The sequence below is a fragment of the Peromyscus leucopus genome, chromosome 1 (assembly GCF_004664715.2).
Source record: "Peromyscus leucopus breed LL Stock chromosome 1, UCI_PerLeu_2.1, whole genome shotgun sequence".
NCBI classification, from domain to species: Eukaryota; Metazoa; Chordata; class Mammalia; order Rodentia; family Cricetidae; genus Peromyscus; species Peromyscus leucopus.
In genome coordinates, this window is record NC_051063.1 from 130,217,848 (window position 1) to 130,240,804 (window position 22,957).

General features: G+C 44.4%; 1 protein-coding gene across 2 annotated transcripts in view; it reads left to right on the forward strand.

Moving 5' to 3' along the window:
* Nucleotides 1–12,816: 12,816 nt before the first annotated feature.
* Atp10a (ATPase phospholipid transporting 10A (putative)) overlaps nucleotides 12,817–22,957 on the forward strand; it is a 165,458-nt gene continuing 155,317 nt past the window's right edge. The window contains exon 1 of one of the 2 annotated variants that reach the window (XM_028855714.2): nucleotides 12,817–13,528. In XM_028855714.2, coding sequence (XP_028711547.1) covers nucleotides 13,065–13,528 — 464 coding nt within the window. In that variant the 5' untranslated portion in view covers nucleotides 12,817–13,064. The remainder of the gene's footprint in view (nucleotides 13,529–22,957) is intronic. The other variant, XM_037198221.1, reaches the window with a different exon arrangement.

The following is a 22,957-nucleotide window of genomic DNA, read 5'->3' on the forward strand; positions in this document are numbered from 1 at the left end:
TGAATAATTTACATGCATGCACACACATATACAAATATATTTTGGCTTGCTTGTTTTTTGTGGTTTTATTTTTTTATTTTTTCTGATGGGAACAGGACACAGGGCCTCTATACATCCTATGCAAATGCTCTCCTGCTGAGTTATGTACCCAGTCCTGATAATATATATCCATCTCTTTGTTTACTGATAGTCTCTCATCATTTTAATCTCCTGTTCAACTCACCCAAGTAACATTTTCTTCAGCTTTAAAAATCTCCATTTGCATTTTTTCATAGTTTCTATTTTCTTACAGATATACTTTATTTCAAATTCACTGAGACCGTAGTTTTCTCTACATTTTAATATGCTTATAGTAGTTACTTAAAAGTCCCCTGTCCTCTCATTTTAAACTTGAGTCATATAGGTTGACAATTTCCCCTACCTGTTCCTTCTCCTTCTCCTCCTCTTTCCTCTTTTTCTCCTCTTCCTTCTTTGCTCTTTCTCTCCCCCTTCTGCTACCACACCTAGTTACAGAGGTTGGGTTCCAGTGTTTTGTCATGTTTGGTTATGTCTTAACAGTACTTACCAGGCTTTTTAGTGTCATATCGTTCTTTGCTGTGGATACCACTCTATATAAATAAAACACTGATGGCCAGTGACCAGGCAGGAAGTATAGGCAGGACAAAGAGAGAGGAGAATTGGGGAAACAGGAAGAAGGAGGAGAGACACTACAGCCACCGCCAGGACAAGCAGCATGTGAAGATGCTGGTAAGCCACCAGCCATGTGGCAAGGTGCAGATTTATAGAAATGGGTTAATTTAAGATAAAAGAACAGTTAGCAAGAAGCCTGCCACGGCCATACAGTTTATAAGTGATATAAGCGTCTGAGTGATTATTTTATAAGTGGATTGTGGGACTTCGGGGCTTGGGGAACCTGGAGAGAAGCCCTCCAGCAACAGTTCTTTACTTGACATTGGTATGCAGAATCATCTTCTCTCTTTCTTTGAGACCTGTGTTTTACTCTGCATGCACAGTTACTAAACTGTGGTTAGGATTGACTTGTTTCAGACTGGCCGGACTACAATATTGTGGATCTAGAATAGCCCCTCCTCTGATGGAGCTAGCTCTGCTTTTTGTCCATGCCCTACCTGGGATTTCTTTAGATTACTCAGGATGCTCAACCAGGGTTGAAAGCTGCAACAGGTGGGTAGGAGGCACAGCACCTGTGGCACTCAGACCATTTCCAAGTCCCTGGAGTTTGTGTTTACAGTGCAGCTTCGCAGTACCAGGTCTTGCACAGTGTCCACCTACGTGTGCTTGCTTACTTTGTAGCCACAGGCTTAGGGAGATGCTATGCAGAATTCTGAAGCTCCTTTTGTGCAAGTTCTTTGTGTTTTCAGATTCTCCTGAAAGAGAGAATTTCAGAATACAGCTGCTTAAACTCTGAACTTCAAGCAAAGCCTCTCTTAGAAGCAACCATGCTCCAAATGACCTGCTTCCTGTATCTCCAACTATAGTTTGAAACAGCCTTCGGGTAGCAAAGTGAGGCAGTCTGTTCTTGCTCCATCTATCCCTCCTCTGCCCAGAGTCTGAAGGTAATTCCTGTGTATCTTTCCCCCTTGTTCATAATTATCTATGACAATGAGGCTGGCTAATCTGAAGAGAAGGCTTTCTCTGTCCTCACTGCAAAGACTGTCCTCCCCTAATTCGTTCATCACTAAAAAGCATATATTCTATCTGTATTGCATATCAAACAAGTCATTGTTTATCCAAACATGAATTTGGTGACTCTATAACATTGGATTGATTGGAGGGGCTACTAAGGACCAATCCCAGGACCTTATACAGAGTAAGCACATACTCTACCAATGAGCTATACCCTCAGCCCATGTTCCTTCTTCCTCCTTGACTCTTATCCTTCTACATCCTGATTACAGCAAGCATTTACTCAACAAACCATTTAATTAACCTGCTGCTTCTTATTAGCTAAGTTTGTGTCCCTGAAGTCCTTACCTTAGTATCTCAGAATGTGACCTTATTTGGAAGTAGGTGTCTTGAAGATGAGTTTGGGTTACTTTTGCCATGACAAAACACCATTCCCAAAAACAATTTGGGGAGGAAAGGGTTTAGTTCAGCATACAACTCCATCACTGAGGGAAGTCAGGACAGGCACTCACAGCAAGATCAGAAGGCAAGAACTGAAGTAGAAGCCATGGAGGAGTGATGTTGTTTACCAGATCACACCTATTGGCTTGCTCACTCTGCTTTTTTATACACCTCAGGACCACCTGCCCAGAGGTGGCATGACATAATATGGGATGGTCCCACCCACATAAACTATTAATCAAGAAAACGCCCCACAGACCAATCTAGTGGGAGCATTTTCTCAGCTGAGGTTCTATCTTCCAAAATGATTCTACCTTGTGTCAAGTTGACAAAAAACACTAACCTGAACACTGAGGAGATCCTGAATAGAAAGAATAATGTGGGAAGGATCATCATATCGGATTTCAAGTGATTCTACAGAGCAATACTAAACTGGCACAAAAGCAGACAACTACATCAAAGGGACAGAACAGAGGACCTGCATTTAAATTTATAAAGCTATAGCCACCTAATCCTCAGTAAATGGTGCAAAAAAAACCTGGATATTCATATGCAGAAGGATGAAACCAGATCCTTATCTTAAAAAAAAAAATCAGCTCTGCCATGCCAAGCAAGATGGACCCACTCGTGCAAAGGGGTAGGTAACTAGCTATTTTCTGATTGGATGTCTGTTACACGGGAGGGATTCAAGTCTGGTACTTGTCATAATGAAATGCCATAGTAAAAGTCATTATTATGTATAAAGATATGCTAATGCAAACACTAAAAATATCAACTCTGAATGGACCAAAGATCTTAATGGAAGACCAGGAACTAAAACTGATAGAGGAAAAGCAGGGGTAAAACTTTAAGAGATAAACATAGGCAATGACTTTCTAAATAGGCCTCCTGGCATTTAAGAAACAAGGTCAAAGATAGACAAACTGTACCTCCTGAAATTAAGTCTCTGTAGGGCAAAAGAAATAGTTAATGTCAAGTGGAGAGACAGTGTTCAGAGTGGGGAAAAAAATCCTTGCTAGCTGTACATCTCACATCTAGATTATGCAAATCACTTGTTGTCTGAGGACTCTGCAAGTCCCCAAGGGCAGGGAAACAATCCACGTGAGGTGACGAATGAAACTCAAGTCAGCACCAATTTTGTAGGCGCTGTGTCAAAACTTCCAGAATCTGACAGCATGGTTTATTCTTCTTACACATTTAAGCAGAGTAAGACTTCAGAAAGAGGTTTCCTTGTGACGATGATCACAACACAGCTTTAGGCATATTTACATAGAAACTCCCCAGCAAAGTAGCAAAGCACCCATGACCTTTACAATGAGTTCTACTGACTGATAAGCAGTGCTCAGGGCAAGGTCTGAGGAGGAAGGATTTGTAATTAGCATAAGGATAGATTCTATCGATGGAGTATACAAAATACATTGGACCTCTTTCATAAAGAACAGATCCACTCACTGAGAGACTAAACTCGGGATTAGGGCCTAAACAATGCTCGGGATATTGAGGGATTCAGGAGGGCTGGCTTCACAGAGTAGCAAAAAGATTACTAGGTTGTTAGACAACATCCACTCCAGCCTTCCAGGTGACCAGGAGTCAGTCATTTCCTTCCTTTGAAGAAAACAGGCCTGCTGTTTAACAAGCCCGGTTCCTCCCAGGCTTTCTGTGAGCTCTGATTTCTACAGTTTTAAAAGCTAAACAAGAAATCAAATAACCCAATAAATAAATGAGTTAATAAATCGAGCAGAAATGTCTCAAAAGATGAAATATAAATGACCTATAAACATATGAACAATTTTCAACCCAACTAGCCAACAGAGAAATGCAAATCAAAACTATATCAAAATGCCTTCTCACCCTAGTCAGAATGACAGCCATTAAGGAAAAAAAAAAATGTAACTAATACTGGCAAGGATGTGGACAAAAGGGAACATTTACTCACTTGTGGGAATGTAAATTAGTCTGGTCACCATGGAAACCAGTATGGTGGTTTTTCAACAAACTATAGATAGATCTACCCTACAACGAAGCTATACCACTCTTAGGTATTTTCTTAAAGTTTCAAGTCAAGATCAGAGAGATTATGTGTACATCAGTGTTTACTAGTGTTTGCTACTATTCACAATAACTGTGTTATGAAACCAAACAACAGAGAAATGGGTAAAGAAAAAATGGCTTATAAGAGAAGCTTTCAGCCATAAAGAAGGAAGACATTAGGTCATTTGCAGCAAAATGGGTGCAACTGGAGACCATTACATTAAGTGACTCATGTCAGTCTCAGAAAGACAAATATTCAGTGCTTTCTCTTGTTTGTGATTCTTACATGTTGTATAGATACATAAAGTAAAGTCTGTATGTATAACAGGAAAGTCAAAATGAAGCTTCTAGAGAAAGAAAGGGGCCAGTATGAAGCACCAGCATCAAAGGGAAGTTAGGAGGGGGCAGTGTGTCAGTAGCAAGCAATATATGCTTTATGAAAACACCATTGTACCGTGCAAACGAGCATGAACAATGGTAAATTTTAAAATTACAAATTGAGATGGCATACATTTTCTTGATGTTTTTCATTTTAAAGAGAGTTGAATGTGGTAGAGGATTCTTGTAATCCACCAACATAGGATGCACAGGCAGAAACTGTCCTGAGTTGTTCCAGGTCAACCCTTTCTTAGAAAGGGGGAGTGGGGAAGAGCAATGGCTCACAGTTAAGTGTTTGCTGCTCACAAAGAAGACAACGGAATTCAATTCCCAGAATCTGTATCAGGCAGCTCACAGCTGCCAACAACTCCAGCTCCAGGGAATCTGATTCTCTCTTCTAGTTTCCAAGGCTACTTCCACACATGTATACATATCCATACACAGACACACAGAAACACATAGGTACACTCACTGTCACACACACACAGACATACACACACGTACCACACACATAAATAAAAAATAAAAATTTAAAAACTCACATTTCAATAACAAATACATCTGAAATTCAGAGTAATGATTTACTTACTTTCCTCTTGAAATGGTCAGTTTCCTAATGGCATAACCTATTATTTCTTTCCTCTTTTTTTTCTTTTCTAAAATTTATTCTTTAAGATCCAGAGATGTTCCTCAGGGAGATATTCTTACTTCTTTTACTTGGAACCACATTTAATGTAACTTTATTAAATGTATCTTTACACAATATTTATATAATATAAATATATATTTAAGTGATAACTAATGAAATCTATCAGCTTTATTTAGATGTCACCATTCACCCATATGTTTGTGTTTTGTAAATTTGTCATATATAGATTCCTGGAACAGCACCCCAGTTCTTACAATTAAATACAGAACAGCTCTATCACAAGGATGCTTTAAAGTAAGTATCTTTGTATAACTGCAGACGGGTCCATCCTACCCATCTCCATAATCACTGGCAATCAGCATGTTACTCTAATCTTTATTATTTGTTGTCTCAAGAATGAAATATTAATGAGATTACACAACGGGTTGCCTCTAGAGATGGGTTTTCTTCACTCAGTATCCTTCTCTTGAGACCCATCCAAGCTGTGTGCAACAATAGCTTGATTTTATAGCTGGCTAGTTAATTCCATGGCATGCATACACTAGGATTTGCTGTCCATTAGCCTGTTGGAGGTATTTGATCTGTTTCTAGTTTCTGACTACCATGAGTAGAACTATTATGCTTTATGTGTGTAAGTTTTAATTAATCTAGGATAAGTGCCCAAGAGTGCAGTGGTTCTATTCTACAGTAAGCACACTTTATAGGTCATGAGAAATGATCACATATGAATAACAATATTCTTCTTAGTATTGCTAGCAATATCTGTGATCTCTAAAACAGTAGTGCCCTGCATGTAGGCTTTTGAGAATTGTTTTCATCCAATGTTGGGTTTCAAGATTCTTTCATGCTGCCGGGCAGTGGTGGCGCATGCCTTTAATCCCAGCACTCAGAAGGCAGAGGTAGACAGATCATTGTGAGTTTGAGGCCTGGTCTACAGAGCAAGATCCAGGAAAGGCACAAAGCTACACAGAGAAACCCTGTCTTGAAAAACCAAAAAAAAAAAAAAAAAAAGATTCTTTCATGTTGCTGCCTGTAGCACTAGTTAATTTTAGCTGTGCAGGTTTTTTTTTTTTTTTAATTTTGCGAATACATTAATCACATCATCTTTATGAATAAAATGCACCACTTATGAATGTTTTATTTATGTGTAAAGTTCCTTTGTACATTTTCTTAGGAATGAGGATAATGAGTTTTGAGAATTTAATTTTCGAATGAACTATATCAAATAGTAGCCAGGTAGTTACAGCAATTTACACTCCCAGCAGCAGTGTTTAAGAGTCCTTCTAACTCATATTCTTTCAAGCATTCAGTATCAGTTAGGTTCTTAGTTTTTGTCAATGAACTATAACGTTACTTTCCTGTTTCTAAATAATGGTTGCTCATTTACCCTTATTTGTTCTTTGTCTGCAGAGCTTTGCTTCTCTGGCTCCCTAGTTTGTGGATGAAGCATCATCATCTCAACCTTCGGAGTCCTGTTCTGGTTCACTTCAGTCTTTTCGAATATTCTGATGTATTCTACTGGTTTTGTTTCTCTGGGGATTTTGGAAGGTTTTCCCATGTAATTTGTTTGAGACCCGGTTTCCAACCCTATTCTCTTTTCTCTTCTTTTCTTTCTTTCGTCATTCCTTTCTTTTTTACTTGTTTTGAGTGTTTTTTTGTTTGCTTGTTTGTTTTTGTTTTTCAAGACAGGGTTTCTCTGTGCAGTTTTGCACCTTTCCTGAACTCGCTTTGTAGACCAGGTTGGACTTGAACTCACAGAGATCCACCTGCTCTGCCTCCCAAGTGCTGGAATTGTCTTCAGTGTTTAAAGATAGGGTCTCACAGTATAAGTCTTGAACTTGCTACAAACTGCCAATTAGGCCGGGCGGTGGTGGCGCACGCCTTTAATCCCAGCACTCGGGAGGCAGAGCCAGGCAGATCTCTGTGAGTTCGAGGCCAGCCTGGACTACCAAGTGAGTCCCAGGAAAGGCTCAAAGCTACACAGAGAAACCCTGTCTCAAATCCCCCCCCCCCCAAAAAAAAAATTGCCAATTAGCCTAAGCTGGCCTTGAACTGCTTGCTGCTTCTTCTATGTCCATTTAGTGCCGGGATTTCAGGCATGTACCACCATGCCTTCTCCTGCCCTCCAACTTGAAATCCTCCTGCTGTTGCCTCTGAAGTGCAGAGCTTATGGGTGTGTGATCTCTGTTCCTCACAGAAACGGTTCCTGAGGAACAGCAATTGAAGGATGAGCTTCTCGAACTGTTTGGGAGTTTCTACATTCACTCCCTAATCTATCAGAGGTGAAGATAGTAAGGCAGTCTTTCTCAAACTGTGGGTCTCAGTCCTTTTTTGAGGGGAGGCGGGGCTGAGTGACCCTTTCACAGGGTTTGCCTAAGACCATTGGAAAACACAAATACATTCACATTATGATTCATAACAGTAGCAAAATTATAGTTATGAAGTAACAACAAAAATAATTTTATGGTTGGGGTTTCCAAACATGAGGAACTGTATTAAAGGGTCACAGGGTTACGAAGGTTGAGAACCACCATGCTAAGGACTCCATCACCAATTATACAATAAGCATTGCTAGTTCGTGTCATGAACTGTTTGCAGAGATAGAAAAATTATCTGCCCTGATACCCACTACTTATAAGAGGCAAGGAACTTAGCGACCCAGACACTTACAAACATTTCTACTGCTCCTCATTTGTTCCTTTTCTTGTCCGTGTTGCTGATAAGGAGGAAAAGCTCGCTTGCACGAGTTTCTTCTATGCTGCCAGGTGTTCTTGAGAACCTGGTGATTTGACTGCAGTGCAGGGTCATGCTCACCACAGATACAGAGCAGAAGTGACGAAACCTGGCAGCTCACGACAATCACCCAAGACGTCTTTAAGAAACACGGCATTTGTGCCAGCAGGCTCGTGTGACTAATTGCTCTAGTAGTGAGCCTCAAAAGGTAATAGGGCAACAGTCGAAGCTCATTGGGTAACACTAATATGAAGCTAGTTTGGAGAGAAACTACCTGTAATTCTCCAGCTTGGATACTGGCCATGCCTTTTCAGGATGCTGCAACTCAGTGGCCTCATTATTTTCCCAGCTGCCCCAGAATAGCACAGGCCTACTTTCTCAAATTTTGAGCTTGCTCAAGGGACCGATTGGGAAAAAACAAAAAAACAAACCTGTGTTTATAAAAAGATCTTTGCTAACTTAACTCTATAATACATGGTCATCTTTCCCTATCTGTGGGATACTAGTTTGAGGATCTGTCCACCTTTATGCAGATACCAAAGCCACAGATGCTCAAATCCCTCATATTGGAAATTGTTTAGTAGTTACTTATAATCTATGCACACTCCCATATGCTAAATCATCCTTAGATTTTTTTCTAATACCCAATATAGTTGAAATGCTGTATAGTTAGACTATATTGTTCAGAGAATAATAGCCAAGAAAAATACCTGTACATGTTCAATGCAAATACACTTTCCCCCAAATATTTTCTAGCTTTGATTAGTTGAATCCTTAAATGCAAAAATCTGTTGACAGGGACAGGCTGGTATACTTCCAAACCAAATTGAAATTTACTGCCTTTCTTGATCCCACTGTGCTTAGATTCCATCCTATTTCTATTAAAAGGAAAAATCAGGTCCTCTTGTCTCATCCTTCTGTCTTGGGGAATCCATGGCTTCTGTATGACTGCAGCAAATACAGAGATGGCCCCTGTCCCTTACAAAGGGCCGGAAGCCTTGCATGCTGACAACTCTGCCCTCTCCCATTCTTTCTTGCACATGGACTGGCTAGCTGTCCCCCTTGACTTTGCCCTTCCTGTCCACTTCTGTTCCTGTGGCCTTGCCCTGTGGGAATGTGACAACCAGCCCTAACCTGATGGCACTGTGTTATTGCCTGGTCAGAAATAAACTGCTCTATCCCAGCCATTAGAGACACTTCCCCTAGAGTGCTCAGACCTGTGTAACCATTTATACATAATTCCCCATGTGATGGCTAAAGAAACTTAATATGGTACCTCAAGAGCCATTGACCCTTGCCCTGGTAAGTTCCTAGTGGCCTGCAGGAGAGAGAAGAATAGGATAATGGTGATGCTGCTGTGAGCTATTTAACCATTTGTGTTTTGCTTTTGTAAACTCCCTTATTGCTACAGGATTGGGATGAAGTGACCTTTCCTAGCTGTATAATGGGAAAGAGAAACAATGGGGGAGTAAAACAATTGTCCTGCCTGGCTGTGGATTCCGTAGATAATTGTAATGTGCACCTTTGATATCCACCTTCACAAACTCTTCCTTTAACCCCCTTCCGCACAGCATGTTTGGCTCTATGGATGCCGTCCTTCTGCTAGCAGTAAAAATAAATTCATTTAATCTAATTTGAATTGATTCTAAGTCTTTGGTCTTTCCCAGTGGATTCGAACACCTCAATAGCCCCAACCTGCCACATCAGCGGATGGCAGGTCCATTTTCAGCTGTTTGGCCATATGCAGGTCTTTCCTTTATGTCCTAACGAATAGTAAATCCTCTGGCTCTAAGTAGTCCCCTTTGCCCTCAACATAACCACCGGCCTAAGCCACTGTTCCCTCTGTGCACTGCAGTGGCATCTTATATATACTGCCTCCCTTGCTTCTACTCTGGCCCTCGATTCACACAGCAAATGGAAAATTTGAAAACCTAAGTCCAATTCCATGATTCCTCAGAGCTCAACACCTACATCAGGATTCCCTTTGCATTCAGTGTAAAAGTCAAAATTCTTACTAGGATTTGTACGCCTATGTAACCTCATGTTTCTGCTCCCTCACTTAGCTCTAGACATGCAGGTCTCTATGCTGAACCTAGACTCTTGTGGCCACCTAAACTTGATGTCTGCATGGCTCATAGCCTCAGGCCTATATTCGGGGTTGTTAGAAAGCCTCCTGACTTACATCCACAGAGGTGGTAGCTGTACACTCACCTGTCCTGTGCTCTTGGCCCCAGCATGTCCATGTCATCTTTGCAGGGATCACTACACTGGGATATGGTCGTATCCCTAGAGTAGTCTCACTGACTCTATCACAGGCTGGGGGTTGGGGAAGGACAGTGGGCTTCTGAATGAAAGACAGGCAGAGCCCTACCTGTTTAGAGCTTACTTCCAGAGCTGTCCTGCTTTGGGGCTTTTGTGCAGACCAGTCATTCTTCTCTGCTAGCTCTTCCACACATTTTGCCTCCTCCAGGTTTAATCCCCTGTTGACTCCCCTCTCTTAGCTCTTCATAACCCCTGCAGGGTTCCACCTATGACTCTTGGGAGGTTCTCAGGATTTCTTGTTGGTTGCCTTCTCTTTCTACTAGGATGTGTGTTTGTTGACCTGGACAGTTTTTCTTTTCCTTTCTGCTGCCTACAATGCAGAGAGACAATGCCAGTGTTGAAAAGAGTCTTGCTGAACAAGATGGTTCCAGTGATCTGCCCAGGCCCCAGCAGCCTGATGTCATTAAAAGTTCAGCCATATGGGTGCAAGCACAGTCTGTCTAGGCAGACTAGAATCTAAGAATTAGTCTAGTGGGCAACATCTAAACTCAAAAGTCCTACAAAACCCGGGATCCTTTGTGTGTGTGTGTGTGTGTGTGTGTGTGTGTGTGTGTGTGTGTGTGTGTGTGTGCAGAACTTCTGAGAGATGAGATGAGCCAAGCCCAACTGGAAATACTGAACTTGGATTGGTGAAGAGCATGGGAGAGAAGATTCCAGACTGGTGGGGCAGTATGACTCACAGAATCTTGGAACGTTAGCATGGAATGTAGACAGGAGGGACACAGTCTGTTCTGAGAAGGGTAAGGAGACCTCTCACCCTGGGGTGGGCAGGGACTAGAAGGGACAGAGTCAAACCAGCTGGTGCCAGTTCCCCTAGGGCCTCAAGGGACCTTTGTCTGAAGAGTTAGCATTTGGCTTTGAGAGCAACGGGGGATTCCTAGGAGTTCCAGGGTAAGGACGTGGGATGAAGTGCTCAAGTGACTGCTTTACAGTGTGAATTGGGTGAAGCAAGGTCTTTGGGAGGTGGTAAACCATCCTGAAGGCTTTGGGGGCAGTCCTGGAATACCTCTAGAGACAAGAGACAGCCAAGGAATGGGGGGGACAGGCGGGCCTTGAAATACCACTGAGTTAGATGAAGTTGAAAAAAAAGCCATAGGATTAAGGACTGGAAACCAGATAAAGGTGTCTGCTCACTCATTTGCTGCTAATCCTTAGCTTAGAATGCTACTGGTCTATACTGTAAGAAGTCTTTTTGGGGAATGCAGACACTTTAGCCCAATGTTTTTCTGATCTTTTCTTTTCACCCTTAAAGTTGAACCTCTTACCGGAATTGGGGGTGGGGGTATTTGATGGCAGGGATTTTTTTTTTGGGGGGGGCGTTATCTGTTGCTTTATTTTTCCTATGCTGGATTCTAGTGAATAGTGTGGGTTATGGCAAGGATGAGACCCTCCTACAGCTGAGGAGGATGTAAATCAGGGAGCACAAAGTGGGGATCTTCCAAAGAGAGGGATAGGAGAAGATATGAGTAAAGCCAGGGCAGGGAAGGGTCAGCAGATACTCAGAGGAAGCACCCAGGGCCAGCAAATGCTGAGGCAGATGATACAATGGATCAATGCAGGGAGAGAAAGGAGGGGCTAGCCTGTCACAGGAAGAGGTTAAGGGCCTCAAATCTGGACACAGAGTGCCCCAAAGTTACTTTTCATTTAGTCCCCCAGCCATGCCCCTCCCCCTCCCTCCAGACCACAATTCTCTAATATCACTATTTCTCATCTCCGTATCTGCAAAGAGAGCCACATAGAGTGGAAACTGTGGCTCCTTACTTCACGGATAGGGTACTTCCCAACTCCTCTCAGAGTCAACTCCAATCTCCCAGTATTTACATATACAAACTCCTCTCTTCCATCAGTAGGAAAGGAGTCCTTGGCTCACATTTTCTCAGCTACCCACCAGCCTCCCTTACTGCTCATTCTCTTTCTAATTCTCTAGATCAAAGCACACACCTCAGAGTTGCCCTAGGGGATCTCAGACCTTGTCCACCAGGCAGGGAAACAATGACTCAAATGACTCTTTGACTGTACATTATAATCTTCCTGTCTTCGAAGAAAAAAGAAAAGGATCCTTATTTGGGGAGTAAAGAAAGCTGATGGTGTTTCTAGAAAAAGAAAATGTTTGATTCACAAAAAAATTATATCCGAAAGTAGGTGCGGGCTGGATAGTAGAGTAGGGAATTTTGTAAAAGGGCAGGAATAGTGACTTCATGGAGAGTTTTTAGGCGCCAAAGCTCTCTTCAAAATAGAATTTGAAAACTGGAAAATTGGTATGCCTGGGACTCCTCTGGAGTTTAACTCCGAGTCCCAGACTCGAGGAGGTGCCTAAACTAGCTCTCCAGACACAATTTCCTGGTCCAGAATCAAGTCTGCCTGCACCAAGGCAGAGCGCGCGAGGAGGGGATGGGGCATCGTGTCTCCTCAATCCAGAAGTCTCCCTCTCCTCTCAGCCTCAGAGTGCGTTAGCAAAACCTCTGGGACTGAACTGATGCTTCAAGGGAAACGAAAGTAAAGCTTTCTAAAGTTTCCAGCGCGGGCTCTTTTTGTTTCCCGCTATCCGCCCAATCTGAATCTGGGCGCTGAGCTAGGGCGGGGCGCAGGAGCCACCTCGGCGGAAACCGCCCCAGGCCGCCCGGGTGGCGGGAGGGGACTGCGAGGGGCAGAGTGCCGGGCCCGCCCGCTCCCTCCCGCCCGGCTGGGACTGCAGACCTCGAAGCCTGGACGGGGCGCGCGGGCTGGGCGGGGCGCGGCACGTTGACCGCGGTCTCTGTGCGTCCCGCAGGAGGGGAGCCCGCGCCACCGCGCCCGGGCGGCGGGCGATGATCACCTAGGAGGCTGGCGCGAGCGGCAGAGGAGCCGGGCGCGGCGACACGCGGCCATGGAGCGGGAGCCCGCGGCGGCCGAGGAGCACGCACCCCCGAGACGGCGGCGGCGTTCTCGACGAAGGCGCTGGGAGGACCGGACGCGCACGGTGCGCTCCAACTTGCTGCCTCCCCTGGGCACAGAGGACCCGGCGGCCGGAGCCCCCAAGGGGGGGCGGCTGCTAATACGCGGCTGCACCCAGCACCTGGCCGACAACCGCCTCAAGACCACCAAGTACACGCTGCTGTCCTTCTTGCCCAAGAACCTCTTCGAGCAGTTCCACCGCCTGGCCAACGTGTACTTCGTCTTCATCGCTCTGCTCAACTTTGTGCCAGCGGTGAACGCCTTCCAGCCGGGCCTGGCACTGGCGCCTGTTCTCTTCATCCTGGCGGTCACAGCCATCAAGGACCTGTGGGAGGACTATAGCCGCCACCGATCGGACCACGAAATCAACCACCTGGGCTGTCTTGTCTTCAGCAGGTGAGCCTCACTGGTCCACTTGGGGTCAAGCGCCTCTGGGGAAGTTGGTGCTGTGTGTAATGCGCACGAGGCCAGGGTGGCCCATGGAGCTGCCTGTGAAGTCTTTCAACCTCAAAGGTGCCTCAGCGCCCTAGATGCAGGGGGCCACGCGGTGGGCCCTGTCCCAAACTGGCACTCCAACTTAGTTTCTAAGCCAGAACAAACCCATGGTTGGCATCTGGCAGCACCTGGGCAGTCTCATCCCCAAGTGTTCCTACCTTATTCCTGGACATGATCCTCTGAAGTTCTGGCCTCAGCCCTTGGCCAGCCACCATGGCATTTAACACACAGGAATGATAGCTCGGTCTTAGATAAGAGTTGTCTTGGGAAGAAAAGTTCTGATACACCTGGCACAGATCAGACTGAAGGGCAGGGGCACAAACAACAGTCCATCCACTTATGTGAACCGTGATCCGGCCACAAACTGGGTACCATTTCTTAGTCTCCTGGCCCCCTGAAACTGCCCCTCCGGTTCCTCTCCCTCCTCTCTCTTTTCCTTTCTTGTCTACCTCCTCTCCTTCTCCCCAGTGTTTCTGAGATAGGTCTCTATGTAGCCTCGCCCTTTACTTAGCTGGTGATGATCTTCCTACCTCAGTGCTGGGCTTAACAGCCATGAGCCACCACACAGGTCAATCTTCTTTCCCTGTGTAGCCCTGGCTGTCCTGCAACTCTTTAGACCAGGCTGGCCTCTAACTCAGAGGGCCCCCTGCCTCTGCCTCCTCAGTACTGGGATTAAAAGCATGTGCCACCCCCACCAGGCTGTGGCCAGTTATCTTAATAAGAATTTTGTTTCCAGATGAAAAGCGGTCTTGGGGAACTGAGATGCTTCCAGGTTGGTGACAGAGAGTTACCTTCCAATGGGAGTCTGCTACTCTTCTGCTCTGAGAACCCTCAGGCTAGGATGGAAGCCAGGGTTTCCTGGTGCTCCTTTCACCTTTTATCCCCCACCTGGAAGTCTACATAGAAGTAGATGATCTTGGAGCACTCTACTCAGCAGCGGGGCAACCCTGAGGAAAGTGATGTCGTAGTTCCTTCTAAAGCTTAGTTCCTCATTTTCCTCTGGCTCACCTTCTTGGACATGACCTCCTAGTTGGTTGACATTCTCTATGCTCTGCTCCCACCATGCCTGAAGGCACCCTAAGAAGCCCCTGCCTTTCAGTTGCAAATTGTGCCCCACACATATGGGTGATATTGTTGAACCTGTCTTTTGGGATAATTTAGAAGAAAGGGAATCAGCAGGGCGGTGGTGGCGCACGCCTTTAATCCCAGCACTCAGGAGGCAGAGGCAGGTGGATCTCTGTGAGTTCAAGACCAGCCTGGTTTCCAAAGCGAGTTCCAGGAAAGGCGCAAAGCTACACAGAGAAACCCTGTCTAAAAAAAAAAAAGACAGGGAATCTTTTTCTCTACACTTGAGTTTTGATTTTTGGTTTTGATAAGGTTCTTGCCGTGTTGTCTAGGCTGACTTGAATCTTTTGACTGCCTGGGCAGTGGTTGAGGTTCAGAGAAGTTAAGTAACTTGCACCTACTGCAGAGTGGTGTTGGGGTGCAAACAGGTTTCTCATATTTCTATGCTTGTGCTTCTCCAACTTTTTATAAGAACCACTGGGGAGTTTGTTAAAGTATCAGATATCAAATGTGTTAGACTCAGCAGGTCTGGGAAGAGGCCCAGGAATGAGTGTGAAATAGCAAAAAGGTGACTCTTATGTGATGGCCCACATTTGAGTAACACCCCTGGAGAGGTGCTCCTTGGCCAATTACCAGACATGCTTTCGTGGGTGGCAAGGGCTGTGGAATTTCCTGAGTTCTGCTCACCAGAAGCTTTAGCAAGGGAGTGGGGAATCCTTTATACAAAAGCCCTCAGTGTCTCCAGCTCCAGGCAACCATGTGTCTGTCCTCTGCACATATGAGTCAGGGCTCTAACAAGTCTCTGAGTCGGTGTACATGGACTTCCCACTTCCACCCAGCCTTTATCATCCCAGTAGCTTCCTTTTCAGAAATACTTAAGCTTTAGGAAATAGTTTATCCTTAGTTGACAAAGTGCTGCCAATTTGTCATTTGGACCTCGAAAGCAGCCCTGTCTGATGGACGGGGAAAAAAAAAAAACTGAGGCAGGGATCTGACACTGCAAAACCACATCCACCTAAGTTTTAGGATCCCAGTTTGTTCCTGAGTGTCTAGTACAGCCTCCAGCGAGGCCTATGATGTTCCCAGTACTCCCTGTCTCTCTAAGTTAAATTCTTGAATAGTTTCCCTTGGAATGAATAGCCCTTCCACCAGGGAAGGCCTCTGGGTAGTTAGTGGGCTTGAGAGAGATGATGGTTGTGTGTGGGGGTCTCACATCTCTCATCTCCCTCTCTGACCTTGTCATCATCCCAGTGCAGCCATTGCCAGCATTTTTTATCAATTCCCAACCATGAGAAGGGCAGTTAACCTTATGCCTCACTTCGCTACCTTGTTATGGAAAGACAGGTCAAATTCTTCCATTCTCAGAAGCCTGGGATTGGTGTTATCAGGCCCTTGGGGTGAAAGGAGACTGAAGCTGGGTTCCATCCAGGGCTACTGTTAAGCCCCGTCCCCAAGAAAGGCCCAAGGCTGGGCTCCTGATCCTGTTTTATAGAGTGGTTGCCAGGAGACACCTCTTAGAGAAGGCAGCTAAGGAGACTGGGATTACTTGCTGGGCGGTGGTGGTCCATGCCTCTAATCCTAGCACTCAGGAGACAGAGGCAGGCAGATTGCTGTGAATTCAAGGCCAGCCTGGTCTACAGGGCTAGTTCTAGGACAGCCAAGGCTACACAAAGGAACCCTGTCTCGAAACACACACACACACACACACACACACACACACACACACACACACACACACAGAGTTTAGGGTTGCCATGTAAGGACCAAAGGGATGTGACCAGAGAGGTGCAGTGAGGGTGGGTGCTGCAGGTAAGGGATGGTGGAGATGGGGTACATATGCTGGCCAGGACATAGAGAGTTCAGGAATGAATTATAAGGCATATGGGGTGAGGATGGACATGGGCTTTGGCTCATGGGTCACTGCACTGGAAGAGGCCAGGAAGAGACCTGTCAGGTCAGTCTGGCTAGAGCCTTTGTGAGCATAGCAAATCACAGGTTACTGTGAAATGTGGCAGTCTGTCCTGTCTTGTGCCTATTCCAGGTGCCATTGCTTCAGTTACAGTACAAAGGGAGGTATTTATTCAATCAGAGTAGCTTTGCTTGTTTGTTGGAGATGGACAGTCTCAGTCTGGTGCCTAGATTGGCCATGACTCCTGGCCTCAAGTAACCCCACTGCCACAGTCACCAAGTAGCTGAGTTCAAAGCATGAGGGACCCTGTCCTCAAAGGTGAATTAATGACATGTGACTCTTTATATGGCCTTTTTTGGGTTTGCTTCCCAGTCACAGGCTCTTGAGTTCTTTGCTCTGAGGATCCTCTGTGGCGCTTGTCGTGAGTGCAGCTTCCTAGGCAAAGCATTTGAAGCAGCCATTATCTGCCTATGTTCTGAATACCTTTTATCCTCCAGTGGATTGCAGACTATTTAGGAAGCTCCCCTGAGCCACACTCAGTAGCTGGAGAAATATCTGTCTCTAGGCCAGGGGTTGAGAGTCCTGAGCTAGATAGCACCATCGTTAAGAGTGTGTTCTGGTAGGAGTCCAGGACAAGGGTCCCAGCACTGTACAGCTGATGGTAACCTACAGTAGGAAGTGTACAGTGGGGGTTATGTGGGTACCAGTAACCATGCATGAAGCAGTCCCTTATATGAAGTGTGGAGTTACTTGCACCAAACCCTCACACAGTCTCCTGGGTACTTTAAATCAGCTCCAGATGATTCGATGCCTATTATTGGAAATACTGTTCTTTTGTATTGTTTAGGCAACAAGGATAAGAAAGGGATACACAGACATATTTTACTTTTGGTTCAGTGTTGGTTGAGGCCTTGGGTGTAGAATCTGCAGGTATGGGGGAGCTGGGTGTGCCACAGTGAGATGTAAAGCAGCAGAAGGACCTACCCTTTCACTATTGTCTAGAAGGTGCTCAGTGTTAGTTTATTAAAAAGGGGCAGATGAAGAGAGAGACCACAGTCAGAAAGAAAGAAAGGCTTTGTCTGACCTTAGGTAGGACCATGTTTATTCACAGAGAATGAGGCATCTTGTCACTCATGTGTGCAGATGGCCAAAGTGCCTACAGGGGAAGATGGGAGGTGGCCTCTTTCTTATGGGGCAGAAATAACTTCTGTAGTCTGCAAGGGAAGCTGGGAAGTGTAGTCCTTCAGCAGGAAATGATCATTCCTATGAAAGGATATAAAAAATGCAGGACAGAGGTGTCATAGGTGTTTTCTGATGAAGAGGGTCTTTGTTGGAGTGAGTAGTTCTGGGTTTACAAAGAGGGTGCCCTCTGGTCATGTAGTTGTGGGAGAGTTTTAGCTTGATCAGCTGTAACAGATCAGGTGATTGTGGTCCTGCATTCCTGATAAGACTTTTGGAAATAATTATTAGAGGGCTATAAGCGGATGATTTGCTTACAGAGTAAAACAGATTTCCTAGGAAGAAGGAATAGGGAGGAACAGAGGTGGGAGAAAGTGGGCATAGAGTTGATTCAGGGTGACAGCAACTGGTCCCATGGCCAGGATCGTTGCATCAAAGTTAGCTAACAGAAGTAGCAGGGAGCTATAGAGCACCAAAGGAAGGGACCAGGACTAAACAGAGGACTAATATAAAGAACTGTATCTGGCCCAGGGTAGTAGGGATGAAGTTCTCTTTTAGGCAGAGTTTCTCCACAGCATCTGAAAGGTCTTTTGCAGATGTATCAGGAATAAATGGAGTGGTTGTAGGGTGAGAGCTACTGGGAGAGCTAACTTGGAACATTTTGTTTGGGTATCGTCACTCTATATAGTTCAGGTATAGCTCAGTAAGTAAAATATTTAAAAGGCAGGATAAAAACTAGGTAGGAGGATAAGAAGGGAGAAAACAAAGGGGGAGGAGCCAGAGTAGGAGGGAACCAGAGGAATTTTTTCTGGTCCCTGTGTCTCTAGGCCCCATTTCAAACCAGTTAGGATTTGTTGGCCTGGCAGCAGCATTGTTCGAGGAGGGCATAGATCCCATCCTTGGCAGCAGTCAGATCTAGTCCCAAAGTTATATAGTAAATATATTTTATGTGTCAGGCTATATAAAGAGACAATTTAGTTCTAAGTTGTATTCTCCAAAAAGAAATGATTTTCAATGTCCAGTTTAAAAGTATTCTTTCTTCCTCAAGTCTCTTTTCTAGAACACCCTAACTTTCTACCTAAGTCAATAACTGCCATGCCAAAAGTAAATGATTTATTTTACAATGTTTTCTAAAATTAACCCTACTAACAGAATCTTTAAAAAATCTCTACATTCCCATTCCATACACTCAGCCAACAGATGACAGATGAGAGCAGTCAGTCATGTCAAATCAGTAATAAATAATTTACAGTGTGGACTGAATTAACAGGGAAGGCTAAAGCCAACTCTTGTTCCTTGTGTCCATGTGACCCCTAGGTCACCACGTACTGACAGCAGTAAGCATATTTCTGAACTTCATTCTGTTTCAAAAGAGACATAATTTGTAAAGCAAAAACAACAAAACTAAAGGAGCTTTAACAAGTATTGACTTTTGGAATTTTTTTAGAAAACATCTACAAGCATCACTGCCAAAGCCTGTGCACTCCTTGAATCATTTATCACTCTATAGATAAAACTGACTCTCAAAGACACTACTTGGATACTCTGAAAACCTTTCCAGAGCTGTGAGTGTGATGACCAAGTATCTGGCATCCTCCTTTAATGAGAGAACATGGATGGTTAGGATGTAGTCCCTGAAATTAGCCTCAGCTAAAAGGAAGAATTGAATATTACAAGTTGAACTATCACGCAGGTCCCATACCAGTCAGGTGGTGGCTTAGGTACAACCCCTGTTCACAGCATCCTCATATGTCAGTTTGGGAGACACTGAGGGTAGAATAATTGCTATTTGCCTGTCTGTAGTTTGAGAATTTAGGATGTGGGTGTAGATTCTAAGGTCTTTCATTGGACAACAGAATCCATCCACCTGTCATATGAGACATGAATAATTCATCTTTAGATAAGGAGGAGGTTTTATTTTTATTTTTTTTTTCCTGGTTTGGCCTACATGGCCGGAGCTTGTCAGATCTACAAAGCTAGAGCTGGTCAGGCCTATGCAGCCAGAGGCAGAAGCAGCAGACTTCTGGCAGGTCTTATTTCCCATACATTCTTGTCCTGTAATGGGGCTATCAAGCAATGTACTCTGGTGGGATGGGGCTCCATCCAAGATAACTTGTGTTGCATCCAAGAGAACTGCATGAACCCGTGAGTTTCCTGCCATGCAAGTGCATTGTAAATTTAACCTGTTTTACTCAAGTATTTAATCTTTTATAACCACTTTTCAAAATAGATCTGATTTTAAATATTATTTTACACTAAACAACTTTAAATTTACTTTAAACTTGTTTGGACTTACTTGTTTCAGGCTTGACTTTGACAATATATATGGAATACTAAATGATGGGAGATAACAGAAGACTATATAATGGGAATAAAAATTGGTCTCTCTCTCCTAACTCATCTATCCTCCCAGTGTTAGGAAGGATAATTTCCTGCTTAAGGACTACATTTCCCAGCTTCCTTGATAAGGGGCCACCTTCCATCTTTTCCATAGGCATTTTGGCTGTCTGCACATGGGGGTGAAAAGATGTTCCTTCACTGTGAATAAACATGGTCCTATCTAAGGTCAGATGAAGCCTCTCTTTCTTTTGTACTTCCATCCTCTTCAGCTGCCTTTTGAAATCAACCTGACACTCTGGAGACAGTGTTTTCATCCCTTCAGCTGTGGGCATCTAGTATCGACAGGCTAAGCTGGGGCAGCAGTACCTGAGGTAGACTATATAGTAGATGGGCATCACTGCACATGGAACCCTGGTGCTTGGGCCCCATCTCTTCCTCATACCCTACCTGACTTAACGGCATTCCTACACCCTACCCAAATTAACATTAATTTTCCTGTTACAGGGGATTAAACCAAGTCTCACAAATTCTAAGGGTTTGTTCCACAACTGAGATACACTTGTGTTTGACTTTGTCTTCAGTCTAGTGACATATACTTCTCGCTGACTCTTCTCGGCTCCCTATGTGGATCTGAGTGTAGCCTTGGGATGTCTTCCTATCATCAGTTGGGAAAACAGTTTGGAATTCTACCTATAATCTGTCTATCTATCTATCTATCTATCTATCTATCTATCTATCTATCTATCTATCTATCTATCATCTATCTATCTATCTTCTATTCATCCATCCACCTATCTATCTAGGAATTGCCCTGATCCATTTCCTTTATTCTCTGTTGCTCCAGGAGTCCAACCTCTAACCTGTGCTCCCCAGTCTTCATGGTTTGTTGTTTCAGGAGAATTGAGAAGGCATACTCTCCTAACCAAAGCCTCTGATTCTTTTTCTTTCCTTCCGTGATGCCATGCCTTCCTGCTGCTCTTCTGCCTTTGTGTGCCTGCCTTTCCCTTTCCAGATGAGCCTGCCTCTTCCTCTCCAGAGCTTTGAGTTCCTGGCCACAGTCCCCACCCCCAACCCCAAGCATACTTGACTGAATTTACATTTTAAAAGGGAGACAATAGTGTGTAGTTTGGGGAGGGGTTGAGGTAGAACTGGGATTGTATTCTTTTGATGGAGAGGAAGTAGCTTTGTCTTCATGGGCCTCTGTAAAGCCCTGATTCTCTTACCTTTCTTATGGTAATAGAACTTTCTACGAGTGTCGAAGCTGTTTACAGCTCTAGTGTTATCCAGGGGAATAGTGTCAACAGGGAAACGGGGTGTGGATCCAAAGCCTCTGTGGCCTCTGAAGCTTCTGTAGATATGGCCAAAGTTTGGTCTGTGTTCCCACCTACCCTTCTCAGTTTTCAGAGACTGTGTAGAGCAGTGTGGTCTCACAAGCATAATCTTCCTACCTCAGGTATGCAGCACCATCCACTTATTTTGAAGCAACTCTCAGTCATCATGATATTTCAGCTGTAAATGCCTTTTTAAAAAAAGTCTGCTGTAAAAATGTAACTACAAATACCATTATCCTTAAAATTGTTACTATCATCCTTAAAATTGTTATTATTTAAGTTATTAAGTTGCCCCGACTGTGTTAGAATATCCACAGGTCTTACAAGTGGTTTCATTGTTTTCAATTTGTACGTTTGAATCTGATCTGTATGAAGTCTATTGATTGCAATTAGCTGATACATTTTTTTTTTTTTTTTTGGTTTTTTCGAGACAGGGTTTCTCTGTGTAGCTTTGCGCCTTTCCTGGAGCTCACTTGGTAGCCCAGGCTGGCCTCGAACTCACAAAGATCCGCCTGCCTCTGCCTCCCAAGTGCTGGGATTAAAGGCGTGCGCCACCACGCCCGGCTAGCTGATACATTTTTAAGTCTCTTTCAGCATGTAGATTTCTCTTATAGGCCCGCCCCATTCGTTTCTCTTGTTTTGACCTCAGGATTTATTTTCAGCCCTTGGGCTATTTGTGTTTGTGCTGTAGGGCCTGTGGCTCTCACACTGCTGATGACACCTGTGGTTTTCTTAGCATGTTTCTATCATAACATCTATGAAGTGGCAGGGTTGTTCTGGACATTTCCGCAGAGCTCCATCAGGCTCAGGTTTAAATTTGCTTTGGCCAAAACCACGTTCATAGGTGGTGTCTGCACTTCATTTAGAGACACATGCTGTTTGCTTGTTGCTGTGTGACAGGACAATGCTTGGGACTATCCCTGCACCTCCTGAGTAGCTGGAGGGTGGAAATGGTGGTCATGTGATTCTCACTTCCAGGGAGTCCTTACTTTCTTTAACTGTACAGCTCAAATAGAAAAGAGAGAGAGAGAGAGAGAGAGAGAGAGAGAGAGAGAGAGAGAGAGAGAGGTGTAGAAGTGCTTGGTGTTGTGCCTCTGTTCTCTTCCAGTGAGAATCAATTTGCTTGTTAACGTTTATTAACTTTACATTGAAATAATTTTAGACTCATAGGTAAGTTATAAAAATAGTGTAGAATTCTTGTATACCCTATTCTTACTCCTCCTCCTTCTTACTACCCTCCCTGTCTGTGTTCAGTCTGTGCCCCCGGGCACTCCCCCGCCCCCCCATGTGGTGCTGAGTATTGAACCCAGGGCTGACTCTATCACTGAGCTTCTTCCTCAGGCCTCTTCGTCCACTTTGAGCTAATGTTAACATTTTCCCGTTTCTCCAGCTTCACTACACAGGCCCACACTGGAAGCTAATATCTGTACAAAGCTGTGTTTTTGAATTTTTTTCTTCCTGGTGTTGGACACTTCACCAGAAAGCTTTACTTCCAGCTTCAAAACA